Genomic DNA, 25,604 nt, shown 5'->3' on the forward strand with positions numbered 1-25,604 from the left:
TCACTTAATATATCATGAATACCGTCTTTTTAGGTCATTAACTATTGTCCCATAGTGTCATTTTAGTGGCTATATAATATGCCATTCTATGGAAAGATAACAAATTAATAAGAGCTACGAACTATTGTTGAGTGGTCAACAGTATGTAACAGGGTTAACAATGTACAGCGCTATGCTCAATACCTAATGTGCAGGGTCCCGTTTAATTGTCACAACGCTTCTCTGAACTTCAAGCTAAGATTATTATTATTAGCAATGATAAAATGGAGCCTTAATCACAAAGCTAGTATAGGACCAGGATATGATATCACATCTTTCTAATTCCAGAACCTTTCCTCTTCAACCATTACCGTAATTCTGCGTCATGTGATCATTTACCCAACCCCTCTCTTACGGACAATGACGCTGCTTCCAGTTAGCACTACTATAAACAACGATGCAGCAAACATCCCAAAGCACAAATTACTGCACACACCCGTAATCATTTACTTGAGAAAATCTTCTACAACAGAACTTGCTAAGTCCAAGCTTGTGACTAGGACAAGGACAGTGACCCTTCATCATAAACCACACTGACATTTCAACATCAAAAGCACTGCAGGTCAGAGGTTAATTCACATCGTCATAACCACCAATCTTACCGGATTGACTGCAGAATCAGGATTGATCTGCAATGTATAGATATCATCTCTTGAATACTGGAAGAGGCCATAGTAAGGATTCAACATTTCATGTGACAACAGATATAACCACTCCCTAGAAAGCAAGATGGAACACAGGAAACTTTTTGTTAATGAATGTTTTTATTAAGATATGCTATTAATTCATCATTTTAGCAAGGAAATTTTTAAATAAAAGCACATAAAACACTAACTAGTTATATAAAATGACACTGGAAAAATCTATCATGCCCCAAAAAGCAAATGAAGACTCTTGTTTTGTTAAACTGAAATCACTTCTCACTCAATTTTGGGCAATTTTATGACATTTCAGTATCAGAGAGGGTAAGTATTATTCAGAAGTGCCAATTACTCATTAGATGCTGCAGCCTAGTGGTCTGTTAACTTTTAATTACTAAATACATTTCTAATCCAGGATAAATACAAAACGAAGAGAAGAATATGGTTTTGTTTCAAAACATCCATGTGATCTATACTATTCTGGTCCATTCCTATCATGGCAGATTTATACTGATACATAACAAAGCGTTAATTTACTCTCTTTTGGACAAGGGTGTGTTTTGTTGTTGGTATTGTTTAGTAAGGAAATGATCCCATTTCATCATCTTTTTTGTGTGAACTTTAAAAGTATAAGTGGTCAGAGGCTGCAAGGCATTTGGTACAGGTAGGAACACAAGGCAAGCCTGCATCTGGGGGGGTGGGCTCCACACTACTCATTTGTTTCAAGTGTACATTGGTGTTTTAAAAGGCATGTAATAGACAGTACTATCACCTTAAACTTATTAAATTCTTTATTTTTTCAAAGTATGAAAGATAACTTGTTATTCATCTTGGAGAAATAAAATCACTAGTCTAGGACCTGAAAAGATGTAGTTCTAGTCTCAATTCCTGTCATTCTTCCACTAGGAAAGGTATTTAAATATGTTCCGATATCATGGATTAAACAGACTGAGTAATATGTTTTTAGGAAATGTAGTGAAACACGATTTGCAAGAAAAATGTCTCAAAGTTCTGTAAGTGATGGAGTCTAAATCAAATCACCACCATTTATGTCATACTCGAAAAATTCTAAAGATAAAAAAAAAAAAAGTGGTCTCCATATAAGCAAGCTTACCCCCACACCTAACACTTACCTGAAATGTCTTCTATGTTTTTTTATGGATTAACCCAAATTTTTGTTTTACCAAGTATTTAGAACACACATATAAGCAGATTCCAGCTACTCTGGGGTTCTACTATGCAATAAAGATCAGAGTGAAGCAGTTCACTGTCACATCCCATGCAGTCTGCCCAAACCCTGACAGTAGTGAGGTTAAGAAATGAACAACAAAAAAACTACTTATTTGACTTTACACAGAATTACAGCATTTAGAGTCTATCAACAGATAATTAACAAGCAGTCTCGACAAGCATTCAAATCTAGTGATGAGTAACTCCTAAGAATTCCACAGAAACTAGCAAGTCCTAAGTATGATGTACACGTGATCAACTCTACAAATCTAAACTAAACAAACTATCCCATTTATAGGTAAAAAGGCCACAGAACAAAAACACAGGTAAAAACAAGTAATGCTAGGTAACAATTATGGGACTTGGTGGAAACGCAAATTTAAATTTAGGCTACATTTAGATTGGGGGAAGCAAATTATCATGATGGTCCCTAGGATGTTTCAGTACAGAAGTTATGATGTTTCTGCCACATTTACATAAAGTGAATTTTCACACCTGTAAAAAATATATATGTATGAATGTATCATAAATATTAGCTTCTGTATCGAAACATTTAAAAAAAATTTTTTTAATGTTTGTTTATTTTTGAGAGAGAGAGAGAGAGACAAGAGTGCGAGCAGTGGAGGGACAGAGAGAGAGGGAGACACAGAATCCGAAGGAGGCTCCAGGCTCAGAGCTGTCAGCACAGAGCCCAACGTGGGGCTTGAACTCACGGACCGTGAGATCATGACCTGAGCCAAAGTCGGATGCTTAACTGATTGAGTCACCCAGGCGCCCCTGTATGGAAACATTTTAAAGACCATTTACGATATACACGTATGTTCACACATTTTTACATGTACTTACATGCACATGCAAACATTACTTTAACAAGGTCAAAAAGCATGGCAATGGAAGCCAAGGAAAACAGCATTCAGTTCAGAATATATGTCATTAAAATCTCAACACGGCTCCTAACAATGGAAAGCAGAAGGAATAACATGTACTGAAGGAGAGAGAGAAAATACAGAGCCCGCAGGTCCTAACATGGCCCATGTACAGCTGCAGCCAGTTTTCAGAGAAAGTCTCACTGGGCTGTACGAGCCATTAGGGAGTTCTCAATTACCCTTGTGGCGGCTCTACTATCCCAACCTCAGCGTGAATACATCTATTAGGATATCGTCTGTATTGCAAACATTTGGGAATGTTACACCAGAAAATAAATTATCAGTGAGAAGGTTCACCAGAGGAAGCATCTTAAACTTACAAATGTAACTATATGTCATGTGCTCAGGAGCAAGTCTTTACCTGGCAACCCCTCCATAGTCAAGGCCTTCTTCTCCACGAAATTTTATCATTAATCGCTTCCACAGATCTTTTGGTCTCATTTTCATGACCTGCCGATATGATTCCTGAAAAAATTTTAATAAACTATTGTTACTAGGTGCTTTTAACTTGTTAAACTCTCCCTCGCATTCTACCTACAAAATGTACATTTATTAAAATAAGATAAAATGTGTTCAATAATCCAATAGATAAGCTCTAAGTGTTTGAAATCTCATGGAACTTCTAAAAACAAGATGGATATAGCTTAATACTACTGAAATTAATTCATTTGACAAATATATTAAAAGCCTAAGGGCAAAACTCCACACTTAAGTTCTATGAACCACAGCAATCACTACATTTACATTATTTTTTTTTTTTGCGTTTCATTCTGACAGTTTATTTTTTTTCAATATATGAAATTTATTGTCAAATTGGTTTCCATACAACCCAGTGCTCATCCCAAAAGATGCCCTCTTCAACAGCCATCACCCACCCTCTCCTCCCTCCCACCCCCCATCAACCCTTAGTTTGTTCTCAGTTTTTAAGAGTCTCTTATGCTTTGGCTCTCTCCCACTCTTTTTTTTTTTTTTTTTTTTCCTTCCCCTCCCCCATGGGTTTCTGTTAAGTTTCTCAGGATCCACATAAGAGTGAAACCATATGGTATCTGTCTTTCTCTGTATGGCTTATTTCACTTAGCACCACACTCTCCAGTTCCATCCACGTTGCTACAAAAGGCCATATTTCATTTTTTCTCATTGCCACGTAGTATTCCATCATGTATATAAACCACAATTTCTTTATCCATTCATCAGTTGATGGACATTTAGGCTCTTTCCATAATTTGGCTATTGTTGAGAGCGCTGCTATAAACATTGGGGTACAAGTGCCCCTATGCATCCGTACTCCTGTATCCCTTGGGTAAATTCCTAGCAGTGCTACTGCTGGGTCACAGGGTAGGTCTATTTTTAATTTTCTGAGGAACCTCCACACTGCTTTCCAGAGCGGCTGCACAAATTTGCATTCCCACCAACAGTGCAAGAGGGTTCCCGTTTCTCCACATCCTCTCCAGCATCTATAGTCTCCTGATTTGTTCATTTTTGCCACTCTGACTGGCGTGAGGTGATATCTGAGTGTGGTTTATTACACTCACATTAAAAACAGAATTTGATTGGGGCGCCTGGGTGGCTCAGTTGGTTGCGTGTCCAACTTCAGATCATGATCTCGTGTCTCGTGAATCTGAGCCCCACATCAGTCTCTGTGCTGACAACCTGGAGCCTGCTTCGGATTCTGTGTTTCCCTCTCTCTGTCCCTCCCCCACTCATGCTGTCTCTCTCTCTCTCTCTCTCAAAAATAAACATTAAAAAAAAATTTTCATAAAAGTACCAAATTTTTAAAAATTGGTTGACCTAATTTTAGGTCATAGGTACCAACAGAAAGTAAAGATGAGAAAAAGAAAGCTCAAAAGAACAAGACGAGTCATTTATGTGACCTTCATTAAGCCAGCATCTTCATATTATTTTAAAATACAAATGACTGACTTGCAAACAAGGTCAGAACTGTTCCAATAGAAAAAAGTTCAGGGGCACCTGGGTGGCTCAGTCAGTTAAGTGTCCAACTTCAGCTCAGGTCACTGACCTCACTGTTTGTGAGTTCAAACGTCGTCGGGCTCTGTGCTAACAGTTCAGAGCCTGGAACCTGCTTCAGATTCTGTGTCTCCTTCTCTCTCTGCCCCTCCCCCACACATGCTCAGTCTCTCTCAAATAAAATGAAAATGTCAAAAAGAAAAATTTAAAAAAAAAAAAAAAAAAGGAAAAAGAAAAAAGTTCATCTTTTAGGAAGAGGGTTATCAAATCCCCAAACATCTTTTGCTCCCAAGTCCTGAGTGGGAAACCCCTGCCTTGGACCTCTAGGGCTATCAAGTCCAAAGATAAAAGAATATACTAGAAAGAAAGATTTTCAATAAATGAAGGAAGTAGTCCAAAAATAATTAAAATGATTTTTTTGACTTAAGAGTCCCTCATCTTTTGGAAGAATTAGAAGGTAAGGGATGGATACCATTTGCGGTCTTTTAAAGTCCATCAACAGGGCAAGGCCACCTGGCTGGCTCAGTTGCTATGAGCATGCGACTCTTGATCTCGGGGTTGTGAGTTTGCCCCATACTGGGTGTAGAGCTTACTTTAAAAATACATATATTAAAATTTATTAACAAGTATTTGCAACGCAGAGACTAAGCTGAACCAACTGGAATATTTCACCCTCTTCATCCCATTTAAATGTTTATCTTATATACTAAATCTCTGATATTATTGTCTTTATTCCCTACAATTAAAACAGAAATTAGTAAAAACTCTCCCATTCTTGAGAGATAGGAGTTCCAGAAAGCACTCTTAGAAAACAGAGTGAAACACTGTAATTTTTCTCTGTTTTACAATAAGACTTGTCCATTTACCTCAAAAATCTCTTCCCTGGAAACCTCAATGCGGCAATGACCAGCCTGAGGCTGTTGTTGGGAAAGTTCTTGCCGCAAAATTTTTAACTTCTGAACCAGGTCTCGCTTGTACCGTGGGACTGTCAGACACTCTGCATCATCGGGACATAACGATACCACCTGCTGTTGCTGTTGGTCTTTCAACTGGTTCTGCCGACTAAAAGGAAACAGAAATGTGACTATTTGAAATGAAAGAGATTGCGGTTATACATTTAAAAGAACATCATCCTATAAAGCAAGTCTGCCTGTACGATTTTCAGTCCTTACGATATTCTTTGCTTGACATTTGTGATGACAATACACGAGCTCCGAAGTTTACGTCTCAGAATCCACACACACTTATGGCATTGGATAATGGAGTTTTACCCATCCAGCTTTGTACAGCTGCTAAGAACAAATTTCTCAAATGCCATCTCCATTTTTTTCTGCATACTTTACCATCAGCCATTTTAAAATTCAGGCGTATGCCAAACGCTGTGCCTGTTATCTCGAGTCTGTCTCTCTGGGAGAGACAAACAGTTGGAGCTGGCAGTTTGGCAGGAGTCCCCTTTCCTATACGTGCAAAGTCTAGACCACAAGAATGTGGAAAGTCACATGTAAGTTACTGGCACAGAGAAATGAGCACATTACAAGCAAGTCTAAATGCTTTACAAAGTGACTACTCTTTCTTTCTATTGTGGTAAAATATACAACACATAAAATTTACTGTATTAACCTCTTTTTAATATAGTCAGTGGCATTAAGTACATTCACATTGTTGTACTAAAGTGACTTCTAAGTGTGCACATACATGGTTTACTACAAATACAAGAAAATAATCTCCCAAGTACAGCAGAAATAGAATACTTTCAAAAAAGGCACACATTACCTAGAGATATTTTTATTCTCCCAGCAAAAGTATTGTAAGTTACACCTAAGAACTTTTTTTTAAAGAACCTTATGATATAATGAACTACTTAATTCCAATAAGCTGTCAGGAAATAAAAAGTCTGATAATTCACTATGGATATCCATGCAGGCACTGAATCATCTTGGAGTTTAACTTTACACACAACAGATAGGACCATCATCTCCTAACTTAAAGGTAAAGGGCAATGGTAGCCATAATAAAACAAACAAAATTAACTTTAAGGTTTCTAATAAATCACCCAAAATGATATTTTTTTTTTTTTACAACCAGTGGTTCTTATGTACCAGGCCAAACTGTATTCCTAAAACATGTATCTACCCAAAGAAAATGCAGCTTTGATGAAAATCACAAATCACTATTTACTACTCTCATAAACATGAAAGGTGTTTTTTACACACACATATAAACAAAAGCAAAACAGAGTCTTAAAGATACTCCCTAAACAACTGTACTAATCCTATGCCAAAAACAAAACAAAAAAACCCCACAAACTTGGGTATACCTCATACCACATACAAAAATTAAATTCAAAATCAATCAGACCTCCATGTAAAACTGAAAGCCAAAAAACTTTTGAAACACAGAAGAAAATTTTCATGACCTATGTTAGGCTAAGATTTCTTAGATATGACAACAAAAGTACAATCCATAAAAGAACAAATGGATAAACTGAACTTCATCAAAATTTCAAAAGAAGGGTGCCTACTCAGTTAAGTCGGATGACTTTGGCTCAGGTCATGACCTCATGGGTTTGAGCCCCGCAATGGGCTCTCTGCTGTCAGTACAGAGACCGCTTCGGATCCTCTATCCCCTCTCTCTGCCCCTCCCCAAATCACATTCTTGCTCTCCCTCTCTCAAAAATAACCATTAAAAAAATTTTTTTTTTAATTTCAAAAGATACTGTTCAGATAATGAAAAGACAAGTCATGGACTAGAAGAAAATCTTTCCAAAGCACTTATCTGGTATTTTGGCACTCTAAAATATCTAAAGAACACTAAACACTCAAAAAATTAATGAACTACTCAATTTTTTTAAAGAGGAGGCAAACTATTTCACCAAATAAGATACAAAGACGGCAAATAAGCACGAGAAGATGCACATTAGTTAGTAGAGAAATGCAAATTACAACCACGAGGGGGCGCCACCACACATCTACAAGTGGTAAGGTGAACCACACCAAATGTTAGCAAGGACACAGAGCAACTACAAGTCTCACCCGCTGCAGGAGGGAATGGCAAATGGTATAATAGCTCTGAAAAACAACCTGCCATTTCTTTTAAGTTAAACATAAATCATACGATGTAGCCGTTCTACTCCTAGGCGCTCATTTATCTTAGAGAAGAGCATATGTCCATACAAAGACTTACACATAAATGTCCATAATAGTTTTGTCATAACCAAAAAGAGGGAATAATCCAAATATCAATAGGAAAGAGATAAATTGTGGTATATCCGTATAATGGAATACCATCTAGCAATGAAAATAAATTATACGCACATCAGAGATGAATCTCAAATACTTATGCTGGGTAAAAGAAACAAAACAGACTACATACTGCAGGAATCCATTTATCTAACACTCTGGAAAATGCATACTAATATATAGTGACAGGAAGCAGACCAGAGATTAGGTGAAGATGGGGTGTGTTGTGGACTGAACTGTGTCCAAAAAGATGTGTGGAAGTCCAACCCTTGATGCCTGTGAATGTGACCTTATCTAGATATAGAGTCTCTGCAGATGTACTAAGAGAAGGTCATACTGCATCAGGGTGGCCCTAAATGCAATCAAGTGGTAGCCTTATAAAAAGAGGGAAATTTGGATCCAGACACACAAAAAGGTGTGGAATAAGAAATGTACTTTGGCATTCCTGGTTCCTGACATGGAACTCCTAAAATCCTTTCAGTTTCCGGTGTGGCAGAGATGACAGGAGTGTCCTTTGTTCTAATATTTGGTCTCTGCCTCCAGTTTGACACACAGCTCCTAAATCCCTTACAATTTCCTGGGTAATTTTGGTTTGTTGTTTTGTTTTGTTTTTAACGTTTATTCATTTTTGAGAGAGAGAGCGCGCAAGAGAGAGCGAGCGAGCACAAGCAGGGGAGGGGCAGAGAGAAAGAGAGAGAGACACAGAATCTGAAGCAGGCTCCAGGCTCGAACCCACGAACTGCGAGATCATGACCTGAGCTGAAGTTGGATGCTTAACTGAGCCACCCAGGCGCCCCAGGGGCATTTTTTGTTTTAATGAGGTGACTCTTATAGTGGGGCCCTAGATATCTTCAGAATGGGTGCTGGTCACTAGAAAAATCAAAGCTTGATTAGAAGCCTGGAATTTTCAGCCTCATCTTCCCAACCTCTGAGGAGAGGAGAGAGCTGGAGACTGAGTTAATAACTGATCACACATAGGTGAGGACATGTCCATAAAACCCCCTAAATGACAGTGTGCAGACAGCTCCCAGGTTGGTGAATGCACTGAGGCACTGGGAGGACGAAGCACCCAGAGAAGGCCTGGAAGCTCTTGGCTCCCCCAGCACCACACCTTGCCCTATGCACCTCTTCCATTCGGTGGTTCCGAGTTATATCCTTTATAATAAACTGGTAATGGTACATAAAGTATCTCCAGGAGTTCTGCCAACCATTCTAGCAAATTACTGAACCCCAGAATGAAGTCATGAGAACTCCCCGATTTACAGCGGGTCAATAAGAACCAGAGAAGTCCTTGGACTTGGGATTGGTGTCTGAAGCGGTAACGGTCTTGTAAGCCTGAGCCCTTAACCTGTGGGGTCTGGCGCCAACCACAGGCAGGGTCAGAACTGAATTCACTCATCGTATACCCAGCTGGTGTCCAGAGATCTGGAGAACTGATAGGTTTGAGGGAAAAACCCATTTGGAGTCAGAGGTTTTGTGTGTGGAAACAGATCACAAGAGGCCACGTGAAAACGAAGACAAAGATGGAGATGATGTGTCTACAAGCCAAGGAACAGCAAGTTTTTCCAGCAACCACCAGAAGCTAGGAGAGAGTCACTGAACAGATTCTTCTTCAGAGCCTCCACAGGGGACCAGCCCTGAGGACAACTTGATCCTACACTTCTGGCCTCCAGACTGTGGGAGAACCCATTTCTGTTGTTTTAAACCACCCAGTGTGTGATATTTTGTTATGGCAGCCATACAGGAGGAGGACTTAAGCATCAGGGAATTTTGGGGGGTGATAGATATGTTCACAATCTACATTGTGGTGATGGTTTCATAGGCGTATAATATGTCAAAACTTACATGGAACACTTTACGCAGTTTATTGTATGTCGATTACATTCAATAAGGGTGATTAAAAAAAACACCTGGGATGGGGGCACCTGGGTGGCTCAGCAGGTTAAGCAGCTGACTCTTGACTTCAGCTCAGGTCGTGATCTGAGGGTTTGTGGGTTCAAGCCCCATGTCAGGCTCCACACTGACAGTGCAGAGCCTGCTTGGGATTCTCTCTCTCTCCCTCTCTCTACCCCTTCCCTGCTCGTGGCATGCTCTCTTTCTCTTAAAATAAATAAATAAGCTTTTAAAAAATTTTTAACAAAAAAACATAAAAAACCCCTGGGATGGGTTCAGCCATCCTGGAGCTACGTCTGATGTACTCAGGGGAAAGATAAAAAACCTCACCCCTAGAAAGCATCCTGTCTCTTCAAGTGTGCTATAAGCACCTTTGATACACACCCTTTCCTTAATGCTTCAGAACAGGTTCCTACTTAAGTGCAGTGGGCTACTTAGGTACAGTGGGCTTAAAATGTTTCTGTATCAGAGTAGAACTTGTCATAGTCTCAAAATTTTGTCCAACAAAAGTAACTTACAACTGGAGAGAGCAATATTCCATCACATTACAAAAAGCATTTTCAGTCTTCTCTTGTTCAGGCTTGCATTTTAACATGTATTGTTTCAAAAACTTACTTTAAAACTAAATGCAAGTTAGCAGAGAGCCGAGGATCTGTAAACTGTGTTGTTCTGTTGTTATGGTCAACGAAATAAACTCTGCCTGTTGCAGTATTACGGATCTCCCATCCAGGAGGCAATGGACCAAGCTCTTCACAATTGATGTTGCTAAGATCCCTGCAAAAACAAATATAAAATAAAAAATACCTCATTGCTGGGCCTGCTGAGCCAAGCAAGTGTAAATGACACAGAACAATTCCATGAAGTCTGAGAAAACGTATTGTTCCAGAAACCTGAGATGTCCAGCTAGAATCTTTAATTCCCAATGGTTTAACAAACTTGCATATTCAAAACCTAATTCATAAATGGCTCAGGAACTTATCACATAGCCTCCATTTTTAGTAAGTTCATTCCTGGGCCTTAATGTAATACAGATTTCAAATTAATATAAAAGCAATCACAACATTTGCCAACATAAACTGTACTTCAATACTTGTCTGACAAAATATTGTTTTACAAATGTCAGTGACATAAGGAATGAAATGTTCTCTAAACTCTCCCTTCAATTATTTTTCTTTATTGCACCATCAAATTTGTATAAATAAATGTTTATTCCATATTAATTTCTAACAAAGCAAAACTGGAAACGTTATTTAATTTACAGATCCTGAAAATAATCACAGTATATATTTGAAGGGAAAACTGCTCCACTGGGAATTTTGAAAGCTATAAAGCTAGTGAATGAAGAACCTGTTTAAGACACCCAGGGAAGAATGCTCTAATGCTTACTGATACAGTAAAAAAAAAAAGCAGAAAGGCTTTTAGTGGATCAAAGACCATTGTTACTGTACCGCACATTCTTTTTTTTTTTTTTTTTAAAGACTTTGTTTTTCAAAGGTTTCAGGTCTTGGAATTTTATTTTACTTTTTTTTAAATTTTTTAATGCTTATTTATTTTTGAGAGAGACAGAGCATGAGTGAGGAAGGGGCAGAGACAGAGAGGGAGACATAGAATCCGAAACAGGCTCCAAGCTCTGAGCTGTCAGCACAGAGCCAGACATGGGGCTTGAACTCGGGAATGGTGAGATCATGACCTGAGCCTAAGTCGGACGCTCAACCCACTGAGCCACCCAGGCGCCCCGTGTACCGCACATTCTTAAAGTACTACTGTATGTAAACAAAGATTCACAGGACCTTAAAGAATAAGATAAAAACGTGTCTAATGTAAACTTAAACTGTAACAGATAATTATACTGATAAATCTCATCAAAATTGTGTTTTAAAAGTTAAACTAGAAAAAGATTTTTCCTGAAATAACCTCTTCTTGGTCAAGGTGAAACATAATGGCAGACACACATAAGCACCCATAGATTTGTCGCAACAGTGATCTGACTTGTGCTTACAGGTGCTCCAAGAGACTCTTCTGCTACAAACTGAAGCTTAGATAAAAACGCCAGTCTCCAAAGAGGAGGAAAAGTTTCAAGGATCCTCCTCAAATTAAAAAAAAAAAAAAAAAAAAAAAAAAAAGGGACTTGAGCTGGTGCCATCAGCTGGGGGCGGGGCTATCAGAGAGTAGTTAACTGGGAAATTCAGCCCCAGGCCAGCAGCAAGTTTGGAAAAGGAAATCTGGAACTTCCCTACTACACTGAGAACTCAAAAGGGAGATGAAATGAGTCCACGAAAACTTCTTCATTTCCCACTTTAGGTCCACAGACCTCCAACCACTTAAGATCAAACAAACTCACCAAGAGCACCACATACTCCTGAACGAAGACATGATGATTAAGAGTGAGTGGAAACAATAAACCACAAAATTACATCAAACAGAATGGCTAGGCTATGCAACGTTTAGTAATAATTTTATAAAATTGGGTGGGGCGACTGGGCGGCTGTCAGTTAAGCATCCGACTAGATTCCCATTCAGGTCATAATCTCACATTCCTGAGATTGAGCCCCGTGTCGGGCTCCATGCTAACAGCACAGGGCCTGCTTAGGATTCTCTCTCTCCCTTTCTCTCTCTCTCTCTGCCCCTCTCCCACACACTCTCTCTCTCTCTCTCAAAAAAAATAAAAAAGGAACAATTAAACACATGGATTTTTTTTCACAGAATTTTTAGAAATGAAAAGTGATTACTAAAATCAAAGAATGAATAATTCTTTTGATATAATGCAAAATTTGGTTTACAAAACCAAATGACATAAAGTGAAAATTATATAATCATTTTATTCAGAATTTTATAAATTCATAGTCATACGTGGAAGAGCTCTAAAGAATGGATTAAAAGAGAAGGAAGCTAACTGGAAGCAATCTTTATGTCCAATCGGGAGATGATTAAAGAAAAATGGAATGTTATGCAGCCATAAAAATACCGATCTGGACTGCAAGACTACATCGTGTGCAGAGTAATGAACAACAAGGCATTCATCACTGTGTTAAAGGGAAACGCCAAAGATGATGAAATGGGACTTCTCAGATAAATCTAAGTTTATTGGGTACCTTTAAATAAAAGTGTCTGAGTTACACTACTTTATAAACGTCTTTGAACAGGTTTTTTAATATAACCTAAATAATCGACCTAAATAATAATAACCTGCTTTGATACAAGATTCTCCACACAAAAGGCATATTTACTTAAAGGATCCTCCAAAAGATATGATACACATATTTAGGGTTAACAACTTAGAACACAGAAACTAAAGAAAAATAACCCAGAGCACTATTTTATAAAGTCATTATTCGATACTCAAAATATTCTCAAACCTTTATAGAAACCCTTTACTCGTTAATGAAAAACTGACGTTTCCTTAGGAATAAGAAACATTACCAACACTGGTAACAAAATCTCTCTCAACTTCTGATGCCAGCTTCCACACTTTTCTTTCAACAGATAACTCAAAAGATCAACTTTCTCACTATAAATAATTTAGTTAAAAAAAAAAACACAATCATTTTTCTTCTATACATTTCCTGCCAATGATTTTAAATAACTTTATAGAAAAGCTCATTATTGACCTACAATTGTATACACAGACTCCAAAACACTTCTTTTCATAAGTTACATAACAAAACTCTTGTTTCTCAAAGTTAGGCCCTTGGATTTCTTTTCAGTGAGCTTATTAACAAAACAAAAATTTCTCCCCCACTATTTTTTTAAACAGTTTTTATCATCAAGACACAGAAATGACAACCTTGATAGAATAATTAATGATAAAACACATTCCTTGGTTGCCACCTTGAAAGATTCTAATTAAGCTGTATCACAACGTAAAACATTTACATTATAATAGCTTCATTTATAAATACCAGTTAACCGCTGAATAATACAGGTTTACAGTGTGCAGCTCCACTCATATGCAGATTTTTTACAGTACAGTACTTACTATAAAGTGTGTTTTCCCTTCCCTATGATTTCCTTAACATTTTTTCTGTAGCTTACTTTAAATAGCACACAAAATATGTGTTAATCTATCGTTAAGGCTTATAGTCAACAGTGGGCTATTGGCAAAGTTTTGGGAGAGTCAGAAGTCACACACAGATTTTCAACTGTGCGGGTGGTCGGTGCCCCTAACCCCTGCATTGTTCAAGGGTCAACTGTAAATACAGAGTATCAAAGCAATCCAACAACAGCTTGTCACATCTGTTTTTGATTCAAATACATGACTGGTTGACAAGTAGAGCTCTGAGTACAAGCTTTAGGCAGAAAAAGATCTCTTGACCCCTCCATAGGTCTTTTTTTGGGAGGAGGGGAATGCTGCACTTAAAATATAAAATATCTTCATCTCACAAAAGTGTATGCGCGGCTTATCAAGCTGATTTAGAATTTAGAACTCAACTTTTTTGCAGTTTCAGCTGAATTACCTGACACTTTGCATCTGTTCATTAGAAAATAATAGCTCCTCTGAGAGCTAAACAGTGTTTGAAAACTTATTATTTGATACTAAGATGTATCAAAAGTTATGTCAAATTACTAAATTGACTTGTGTGTCATTCCATCTTCTTAGTTAAAAGATAGCTCACATTTTGGTTAGTAAATGCATTCAACAATGCCTACAGTTTAAATGTCCAAGTTCTGGTATTTAAAAGAAATTTAATTCATGAGACACCATGACCAAGTGAGGTTTATTTCAAGGGTGCAAGAATGGTTCAATATTTGAAAACTTATCCATGTAATCGGTCATATTAACAGATTAAAAAAGAAAAATCACGATAGTACCAATTGATACCAAAAAAAAAAAAAAAAAGAAAAAAAAAAGGACAAAAGTTTTAAGTAAATAAATAAGGGGCGCCTGGGTGATTCAGTCAGTTAAGCGTCCAATTTTGGCTCAGGTCATGATCTCATGGTTCATGAGTCCCAGTCCTGCACCAGGCTCTGTGCTGACAGTTCAGAGCCTGGAGATTGCTTTGGATTCTGTTCCTCTCTCTCTCTCTGCCCCTCCCCAATTCGCACTCTGCCTCTCTCTCAAAAATAAACATTAAAAAAAATTTTTTTAATATAATTTAGGTTATTTCCTTTATACATTAAAACAAAAGTTGATTAAGGAATACATAAGAGAACACTGAATATTCTCATATTAGGTTAAATTAAATAAACCTTTTTTTAAAAAGCCTAACCAGGGTCACCTGGGTGGCTCAGCAGGTTAAGCGTCTGACTTCGGCTCAGGTCGTGATCTCTCAGTTCATGAGTTTGAGCCCCACATAAGGCTCTGTGCTGACAGCTCAGAGCCTGCCTGCTTGGGATTCTGTGTCTCTCTCTTTCCCTCTCTGCCCCTCCCCCATTCGTGCTGTGTCTCTCTCTCTCAAACATAAACAAACATTTTTAAAAAATAAAAATAAATTTAAAAAGCGTAACCAGAAATAAAAATATCAATTTGCTACCCTTTAAAAAAAAAGGAGGGGGGTGTATAATTTTAAGGTTTATGTTATTCTCCAGGTCAATTTTCAAACTCACAAAGACCCATGTTTTCACCCTGATTTTTTTCAGGGTGAGAGGGTAGAAGGACTGGGGGCTGGTTAGGGGCAGGGCACTGGGGTGGGACTCCAGAGAAACAGGAAAGGCTTTCCACTAAATGTTACCTGAGACGACTGTCACAAACAGCCTTTTACATAAACCATTTCAAATTGAAAATTAAATAATCAAAGAAATCCCAGGTAAAACAGGGATCCAGTGGTGTGAAGCGTGTTTGGATATATTCTTACCTAGGCACTCTTGGATCATGCCACGTGCTCACACCGGTCTGAGTATGTAAGAAATACACCTGACCTTGCTGTGTTGTCCTCTGCTCTGTAAAATTAAGAAACACTAATAAAAACATATTCAGAAAGTCCAAATCAAAGACAGCTATAGATACTAGAATGATATTAATAAATTCTCCAAATTACCAATTTACTATATTACCAAAAAAAAAAAAAAAAAGTGCTTTATAAATCATTTTTTTTCTCAACTCAATACATCTTCTCCTGGAAAACAACCTCATAAATGGTGATGAGAGCCAGAGGCCAGCTATCTAAAATCCAACAAATTTACAACGTGGCTCAAATACTAAACACGTTGCTATGGAAAACAGAAAACAAGATTGTCACGGTACCAATATTTAAACCAAACAAACATGAAGAAATGATCTTTTATTTTTCTTAAAGTGGAGCCTGAGCGGAACAAAAGAAAGCTCAGAGGAAGAGGCTAACCAACTGTGGGAGATGCTGACAGGACTTGCAAAAGCTTTCAAAGGGTCTGCAGGCTGGTAATAGTTGTTTATTATTCCTAATTTTATACCAAAACTTATGTATTTTCTTTTCTTCAGAGAGGTATATTCTCAAGACTATATTTAGACTCAAACAAAGGCAAAAAGATGGAATACTCCACTAGGAGAGACACTCTATAGTCAAAAATAGACAAAGATACAAAAATAAGCAAGCTGGAAAAAGAAGGACTAAAAGAACAGGCATGCATTCTGGGGAGAAAACGGTCAAAGGCAAAATGAACTCCGAGCTCTTGGGAAGAGGATAAGGAAGTCAGGGCAAAGAGGAGGTATCTGCTGAAGAGTTTCTTCAACAGTGGTTTTTAGTCTATTTGTGTTTTTAAGCAACAGAACCACTTGTCTTTAAACAAAATCTAATGAAAAATTCTAACATATGAAATGGTGAAACTACTAATATTTATCAGTATGCCTTTGTTCATAAGCCTACAATAAAGTCAATCAATTTAAAGTTTATGCTTCTTAAAATTATAAACATAAAAATGTCTAAAATCGGTGATAGATGACAGCTGCAAAAACTTCAGCCCTGGCGCCCACTTTCCTCCTAGGTTTCAGGTGTACAAAATTTGTTTTTAATTCAAATCACACAAGTGAAATAAAAATATAACCACCCCACTCCAAACAGCTTGCCTTATAATCTCAATTACAGAGAAATGACAGAAGATACTTTATTCTAGGGTCTGAACATTAATAATAACAGCCAGAGTTTACTAAGTGCTTCCTGTGCTGGACCTTGTGTCAGACACTTCACATGCAATCACCCCTCCTCTCTTGCAACGAACCTACATGGTTGGGACTATCAATTTCCCCATTCTGTGGAAGATAAGTTGAGGCTCAGAGAAATTAATGTGCCCAGTGTCACACAACTAACATGTGGCAAAGCCAGGATATAAACCCAGGTCTGTCTCCCAAGTCCATGCTCTCATCACTGTGCAGCACAGCACAATTAATGGACAAATTGGTTTTTTTAAAATAAAGAGTTCAAACATATTTAAAAAATAAAGCTGGAATTCTGCATTTGCAGAACAGTTTACAACATACTGTAGAGGAAAAAGAAAATACAAGTTAGATCAGGCGATTCCCAATGTTGGTCATTAGGTGTCACCATCAGCCCAGAATGGTTTATCTGCAGGCAGCTGAGAGGGCGAGGATGTAATTCCTTTGGTTAACTTTGAGCAAGAAAGGAAAAGACAAGTTCATAGTATCTACAAGAGCATTCACAAGTTGTGGCTACTTTAGAAAGTTCTGTATTCAACTAGAAGATTTAAGTCATCTTCCATGTGAAATTCTACAATTTAGGAAATTATATAAGACTATAATAATTTTATACAAACATAGAAGTGACTAAGTCATTTCCAACACGAACCCAAATCATTCAGATGATCCAAAATTATAGACCACACAAATATACAGATACCGTCAGAAATATGCTTTCGAAGTCACTTCTAAATATGCAGGTCTAGAAAATCACACCGTGGGTCTGCCTTCAGATTATCATCATCGATAACTCTACCATCGTACCTTTACATTGTGCCTATTGGCAAAGTAATCTCACGTTGTTCCGTGTACTCTTAGCAACAGCTTTGTGACCAGGAGAGGTGTCACTCACCTCATTTCTTTATAAAGTAAGTGCCAAAGGGTTGAGGTTAAATGACCAGCCCAAGTCAAACCGCTGGGCGGGCCGTCCGCTACCACTTCAAAGACTTTTCAGATTGGGAGGTTTTACACACTTATTTTCATGCCGAATCCCTAAACCCAGATTAATAACTTCTTTACGGCTGATTTTCTGGCTTTCTTAGCAAGCTGAAATCAGTAAATCACACTTTATTTTTTCCTCTGCTAGTCATACCATAGCCTTCTGGTAGGTCTGGAGGAGTATGTAAATGTGTCCTGCTCATGTAATTTCTATGTCGTTGTGACCGGACTCTCCTCTCGGCCAGTCTGGGATCCGAAGACTGTCCACACGTTGCACCATTTGTTCCACTAATTGGAGTGTTCTCATCAACAAAGCAGCTAAGAGGTCTGCCGGGACTAGAATATTCAGATGCTGGTCTATTGAAAAGTAACAGGGAAAAAAAAGTTACCCAAGTGCGATACCGAAAGTAGAGTTCTCTAGACGACATATGTACTGCAGGGACAATCACAAGGAAATGGAGTGATCAATGCAAATAGAATGATTTCAAGAACTCTGAATCAAAGTAAACCTGACACCTCTAAGTACAAACTCATATGATAAAGCAGAAGGTCAGTTATTTATTGAAATCATTTTATACTGATTTTAATTACATTGTATACAAAATCCACATATATTTACAGATGTGAGTACTAGTTTACAAAGCATTACCTGACTTAGCCTCGGCCTGCCTCTCAGATCTGACTTCCCACCTTTCTCTCACTCCACTTCTGGACATTCTTCCTGTTCCCTGAACTTGCCAAGATCAGTTTACCTTTAGTGCTGGAAAGGAGCTCTTCCTCCCACCTCAAAAGCTTTTTTCTCTTATTCTCCCTAGGCCAGACAGGCTCCTCCTTGTCATTCAAATCATAGCTTAAGCTTAAATGTCTGAGAGGTCTTTCCTGACCTTCAATCCTAAAGTAGTCACCCAGGCATTTGGTAAGTACATCACCCTAGTTTCTCAGCATAGCAATTATTTGACACTTTTTTTTTTAATCTGTACCCTTGTTTTCCCTTACTAGAATATTTACTGAGAGAAGAAAGTCTGCCTGGTTCATTTCCCACTATATATATCCTCTGTACCTGGAACAGTGCTTGGCATACACACACACACACACACACACACACACACACACACACACACAATGAATAAAGATGATGATGTGACTCTTCAAAGAACTTCCAGTATACTGGTAGGTAATCCAAAATGTAAGAGGATAATCAAGAGTTAATTTTTTTTTAAATGTTTATTTATTTTTGATAGAGAGCACGAGCAGGGGAGGGGCAGAGAGGGAGGGAGACACAGAACCTGAAACAGGCTCCAGGCTCTGAGCTGTCAGCACAGACCCTGATGCAGGGCTCGAACCCACAAACCGTGAGATCATGACCTGAGCCAAAGGCAGACACTTAACCAACTAAGCCAGCCAGGTGCCCCAAGAGTTAATTTTTAAACTAACATTTACAACCACAATCAACTTTATACTGGTGGAAATTAAAGTGAATTTCATCAGTTAAAGGAGTTAGAAGGAAATGGACTTCACTAAAGCACTGACACAGGTACACATTCATTTACACTCAGATACAGTAAAACGTTCTTGGACTTCAGTAAAATCCTTGGCAGTTTAATACTAGAAATACAACTCTCAAGCATCTTTTAAAATGCCAACGTGAGCTAAGCTTTTACCTGAGAATCAAAATATAATAGGGAAAACTGTGATTTAATGAGTTCGGCAATTAATCCCCAATAAATAAAAGTGGGTATAACTTAGAGAACCATTTGATGATCTATGTCTGGTGCCAGACCTGCTTAGGAAAAGGGGGTGGAGGGCTAAACAAACACTCACTAGAAGTGGCAAATAAACTCTGTTCTGACTTTAAAAGCAAAAAAGGAAATTCAGCCACTTATCCTATTCATTATCAGTTACTTTAAAAAGTACTTTCTTGGAATTTCCAAAAATTCTCTTACTTCCTCATGTCTCTACACATTAAGCTCCATGAAGGCTGTTCGGCCTCGTTCCCTGGTAACAGAGCAAATGATGAGCACAGTGCCTGGCATAGAACCATTTGGTGAACTGAATGATCACGGTTACCACCATTCTGAACACTTTTTATCGCCTTCCCCTCACCTGGTTAAATTCGAACATTCTTCAGGATTTAGTTCAGAAATTCCCCTCCTTCAGAGTTTTCCTTTGCAATTTCTACCATCCCCTTGCTCACTGCTCTAAGTTAGGGGCCCTCCCTATGGTCTCAGAGCATCTGCATTCTTATCTTGATCACAGACCTTACTAGATATAATATAATGATATAATCATACCCCTACATGACTGAACAAATGAAGATCCGGTATATATATTCTCTTACAGCCATTCAATAACAGACTCAAAAAAATTTTTAACAGTCCCAGAAATGAGATGGCTTCTCAATTTATTCAGTTAACTTATTTAATCAATACTTACTAATTACCTTCACAGGCCCTAGAGCTGCAATAACAGGATGACTTGCTAAACAACCTTCATCGAAAATTACTTTTTGAAAATAATAATGGCACTTGCTAGGGGTCCCCAGGTGGCTCAGTCGGTGAAGCGTCTGACTTCAGCTCAGGTCATGATCTCACGGTTCTTGGGTTCGAGCCCCACGTCGGGCTCTGTGCTGACAGCTCAGAGCCAGAGAGCGTGCGTCTCCCTCTCTCTCTGCCCCTCCCCTGCTCACACTCTGTCTCTCTCTCAAAAATAAATAAACGTTAAAAAATTTTAAAAAAATAATAATGGCACTCGCTGTAAGATCTACTGATCTTGAGCAGTATAAACCAAGAAAGGAAATCTGGTAAGACTGACAGATAAACAGAAAGTGACAATTTCAGGAAGGCAAACAGCACAACCAGGGAAAGATATTTGTATGTTCTTACCGTGTTGGGCGTTCCCACTGTGTAGTTCTTGTTATGTGGTTTAGATACTGGATTCTTCCAGAGGCAGTTCGCCTTTCTTCCCAGCTTAAATAAAAATTGAGAGATAAGGCATTAATAAGAAGGTGGATACAGAATGTTTTTAAGGCAATAACTGAGCCAGGAAGACATCTGCTGTTATAAATCAGGAATGACAAACTGAAAATCATTACACAGAATACAGGAATGTTTTTCAACTTATTTTTAAAATGTACACTGTATCTTCTGGAATTCTGAAACTTCTACAATATTTACACTGAGGTGTGCCTAACATTCTCCATCAGCCAAACTCAGAACTTTTCAATAATGTCATTAAGGCTCAACTAAATTACACTATTTCTTCAGAATTTAGTGGCCAAAAAAAAAAAAAAAAAAAAGCCATACTAAAAATAAAAATCACATCTAACTTTTAAAATTAAATCTAACATTAAAGCGTATAAAACTTTTTAAAACATTTAGCCTATCCAAATTAATTTTTTAAAAAGACTGGTACTTCCTCCTCAATAACTTTTTAATGCATGTAACAACAATAAAAGAAAAGGGCAAATGACCACAGAAATGTAATAATATTAATACTTCCACCAAAACCCAAGCAGAGGTTTAGAGGCCATAAAAACCAGGAAATAAAGAAATGCTAAGAGGTCTTTTCCTGTGATTACAATCAGAATACAGTACTGGAGTATTACTTATCAATTAATTTGTAAATTATACATATGTACGACTGTATTATAAAATGTACACCAAGTTTTTAAAGGATACATCATAAAAACAAATGGGAAAAAAAGTACGATAAAGAACCAAAAGCTTAGAAAAATAAGCCTTGCGTTGTTGTAATCTCTTAACACTGTTTAGTTATTTCGTCCCAAACTTCCCCTTCAAAATTACCAAAATCTACATCCCATCCACAAAAGTGAACATATAGATCAAGGAGCTAAAGTGAGGTATAAATAGAATTAAATTATGGCAATTTTGAAGAATTTAAACAAAGTGAGCAAATACCCTGACTTGGATGTAAAATTCCATATCAAAAATAATTGAAGTCAAAACTCAACCAATTATATACTTGAAATAATTCATTGTACGTAAACTACACCTCATTCAAGTTAAAAATGAAGTCAGAAAGTGTCAGCACTAGTATCAGACAGAGAAAGCAGTGATCAAAAGCATGAGATGTGGAATCAAGGCTTAATTAAGTCTGTGTTCCAGTCTACCATCCATTATGTGGCCTTTAAGGCAAGTTTACTTCTCTGACCCCGTGTTTTTAATCTGTGGAATGACTGAGGGTAACAACAGTAGTGGCAGGAGTAATAACAGTAGCTGATCATTTATATATATTATCTTAATATTATATATATTTCTAATATAAAATATATTACTATATATTAAGCACTTACTATATGCAAACATTGTGCTAAGTGCTTTACACGAATGATCTCATTTAATCTTCACAATTTATGGCATATACACTATTATCACCATCCTCTTCTAGAAGTAAATATAAACCAATGCTCACAGAAGTTAAATGAACTGATTAAATCCATAAAGCTTGTAAACAGAAGAGGAAGGACTGGAATCCGGATGGTCTAATTCCAGAATCACATGCATATGAGTTAAACGATCTAACGTATGACATAAAATGCTTACAACGGTATCTGACACACACATACTCAACAAATGTTCCTATGTTCTTGTCATTTTTAGTCCACAAATCTCTATTCCATCCCTCTAAATGGAGTTATGTCTCAGATTCAGCATTTATATGCCCTGTTTTGAATAATTTAATCATGCAAAAAAGTTGTTCTTTTAAATACATAGTATTTACAAGACAGAGATATCTGTCAAGAAATTTGATGGTCTCCTAGTCAAAACTCTTAAAAAATAAATGTAACACATTTGATTCATGGTTTATTTTATAAATTTGACTTGACAAGGTTCCTTGCTAATTTTCCAAGTACAAGGAAAATCTAGATTCTGGAACTGATCAGCAAATTTCTAAAGTATACAATAAATGTCAACTTATTTGTCATTATTTGAAGGACATTATCAACACATTTCTCTAATGATTTCAGCTTACCCATCTGGTAAATCATTATCAAATAAACGACTGCAGTCCACAACTTGTCCTCCTGTGCCTATCCGGTCTCTGGACTGAAGGCTTACTATAACACAACAAAAAAATTACTAAGAATAATTACTAGAAAGATTTTCTACAATTTAAAATATGTATATTTAAAGACATCTGGCTTATCTTAATACTTTAGAATGGATTCTTTAGCTTCTAATAAATTCTATATTTTCTTTTTCCATGAGATGTTTCCCTTTAGGAGTGATATTAGAATTTTATGATTTTCTATGCTTTATCATGTTCATGGAGGGGAGTCTAAATCCTTTCTGCCCATTGTAATGGGGCAATGCAAGCCTCCTACTATACTTAAGAGAGGCATTAAAGGTATATTCACATACAGAAGAACTGGAAAAGTTCATATCAATTTGGGTTTAATTCTTGACCCATCTTTAAAATACTTAACAAAACACACCAGATTCTGGCAACAGGGCAACACTTAGATTCCATAAGTCAAAACCCTACATCAGTATCTAGTGTGGTGTAAAACTACCACTATAAATTTGGAAGCAAGAGACGTAAACTCTAGACCAGGCTCTAATACCTAGTTTAGCACTGTGACCTTGAACAAAACACTTAAAATCCTAAAAGTTTACATAATCCCAATCTAAATAATGAGGAAGCTAGGCTAACTGATAAGCCTGAAGTCCTTCCTTGCTGCTTTAATATTCTTTAATTCTATTTTTGGTAATTGTCCTCAAAGATAGAAAGGAACAGGCAAATTTGACTATAACCAAACTTTTTTTTTTTTTTTTTTTAACGTCTATTTCTTTTGAGAGAGAGAAAAAGAAAGAGAACTCATACAAGGGGGTGGGAGGGGCAGAGAGAGAGCGAGAAAGAGGGGCGGGGGGAAGGGCGAGGGGAGGGAATCCCAAGCAGGCTTTGCACCATCAGTGCAGAGCCCAACGTGGGGCTCGAACTCATGAACTGTGAGATCATGACCTGAGCCGAAGTCAGATGCTTAACTGACTGAGCCACCCGGTACCCCAACTATAACCTAACTTCCTAAATAGTTACTACATAAAGTATGATATTTTAAGACCCTTCATTCTAGGAAGGATCTCAAAATTCTAAAATCATCCAGTTCTGTAAAACTTTTGAAAAATCAGAAAGTTCAACACATCACTCCTTTATATGAGTATCATTTATAGGTGACAACATGGTAATACACCTCTCTTCGGTGAATATAAGCAAAATGTTATATGAAAGTTGTACTAGAAAACATTAATCAGTTTTTATACAGAAAAGCTAAGTGAAATGCTTACCAATATATAATCACTGTAAAAACGATGTACTTTCTCATTAGCATTGTTTAGAATAATATTAAGGCTCAAAATTAAGGATTTCATGAGCTTCAGCTCCAGAATGCTATATTACAAGACACCTAAGCAATTTCTAGGTGGGTTTGTGTTTTTAAATGGTCTAATTCTAGCAATATAAGGAGTCATAGAAGTACTATGTTTATAAGAGCGCTGTTCATTAGCACTAAAACATCAGAAACAATCTAAATAAACAGCAATAATCGACTGGCTACATTAATTATTTGCCCACCATGGACTACTATACAACATTGAAAATGCTATAGAAATGGGGGACCTAGGTGGCTCAGTCAGTTAAGTGTCTGGCTCTTGATTTTTGCTCAGGTCATGATCTCATTCTTTACGGAATCAAGCCCCGCATCAGGCTCTAAGCTGACAGTGCAGAGCCTGCTTGGGATTCTCTCTCTCTTCTCTCTGTCCCCCACCCTCCAGCTTGCACTCTTTCTCAAAATAAAAAAATATATAAATTTTAAAAACATTAAAAAAAGCCCACTCTTTCAAAAATGCTTTAGAAATAAATCTATGAACAACAACAGCAACAACGAAAGATGTTTAGGACAGATTAAAACAGGTTATTTAAAGTTCTGCACAGTATAATCTCATTTAAAAAAACAGAAAAGGTATATACATCAAGCTAATAACAATGATGGCATATTATGGGTGTTCCTTATCTTCTCTATTTTTATATTATAACAAAAAAAGAAAAACTTCACAAGACATGGGAAGAACAGAGTAACAGTTTTAAACGTAACAGGGAAAAGATTTATAAACTTGAATCAGTCATCTCAATTTGGTAGATTTTTTTTTAACATTTTATTTTTTGAAACACAGATAATGAACAGGAGAGGGGCAGAGAGGGAAACGCAGACTCCAAAGCAGGCTCCAGGCTCTCAGCTGTCAGCACAGAGCCCGATGCAGGACCTGAACTCACTGGCTGTGAGATCATGACCTGAGCCAAAGTCGGACGCTCAACAGAGTGAGCCACCCAGGCACCTCTGGGATATCTTTTCCTAAGGTAACACTCCAAGAAAAGGATAAAGCTAAGTGTCCAGAAATGCTTACAACTTTCAATGTTATAATAGCAAAAAAATGACTTAACCGTCCAATAATCAAGTTTTGATATATTGATATAATTCACCCCTTGAACACTAATAATGGTTACAGTAAGTGAAGGAAAACAAAAATTTTACATTCACTGAACCAAAACCATAAAAAATATACACATATAAAAGTATATAAAATTACTAGAAAGGGATATATATTTTTTA

The 25,604-nt window shown here is 37.4% G+C and overlaps 1 protein-coding gene across 2 annotated transcripts in view; it reads right to left on the minus strand.

The window, feature by feature from the left end:
* SMURF2 (SMAD specific E3 ubiquitin protein ligase 2) overlaps positions 1–25,604 on the minus strand; it is a 119,212-nt gene that overhangs the window by 12,877 nt on the left and 80,731 nt on the right. For both annotated transcript variants that reach the window (XM_060645663.3, XM_060645660.3), the window contains exons 6-13: positions 22,970–23,054; positions 20,860–20,943; positions 18,132–18,334; positions 15,726–15,810; positions 10,549–10,707; positions 5,668–5,863; positions 3,198–3,301; positions 642–756 (exon numbers count right to left, since the gene is read on the minus strand). In XM_060645663.3, coding sequence (XP_060501646.1) covers positions 642–756; positions 3,198–3,301; positions 5,668–5,863; positions 10,549–10,707; positions 15,726–15,810; positions 18,132–18,334; positions 20,860–20,943; positions 22,970–23,054 — 1,031 coding nt within the window. The remainder of the gene's footprint in view (positions 1–641; positions 757–3,197; positions 3,302–5,667; positions 5,864–10,548; positions 10,708–15,725; positions 15,811–18,131; positions 18,335–20,859; positions 20,944–22,969; positions 23,055–25,604) is intronic.

Source organism: Panthera onca, chromosome E1 (assembly GCF_046562875.1).
Source record: "Panthera onca isolate mPanOnc1 chromosome E1, mPanOnc1 haplotype 2, whole genome shotgun sequence".
Lineage (NCBI taxonomy): Eukaryota > Metazoa > Chordata > Mammalia > Carnivora > Felidae > Panthera > Panthera onca.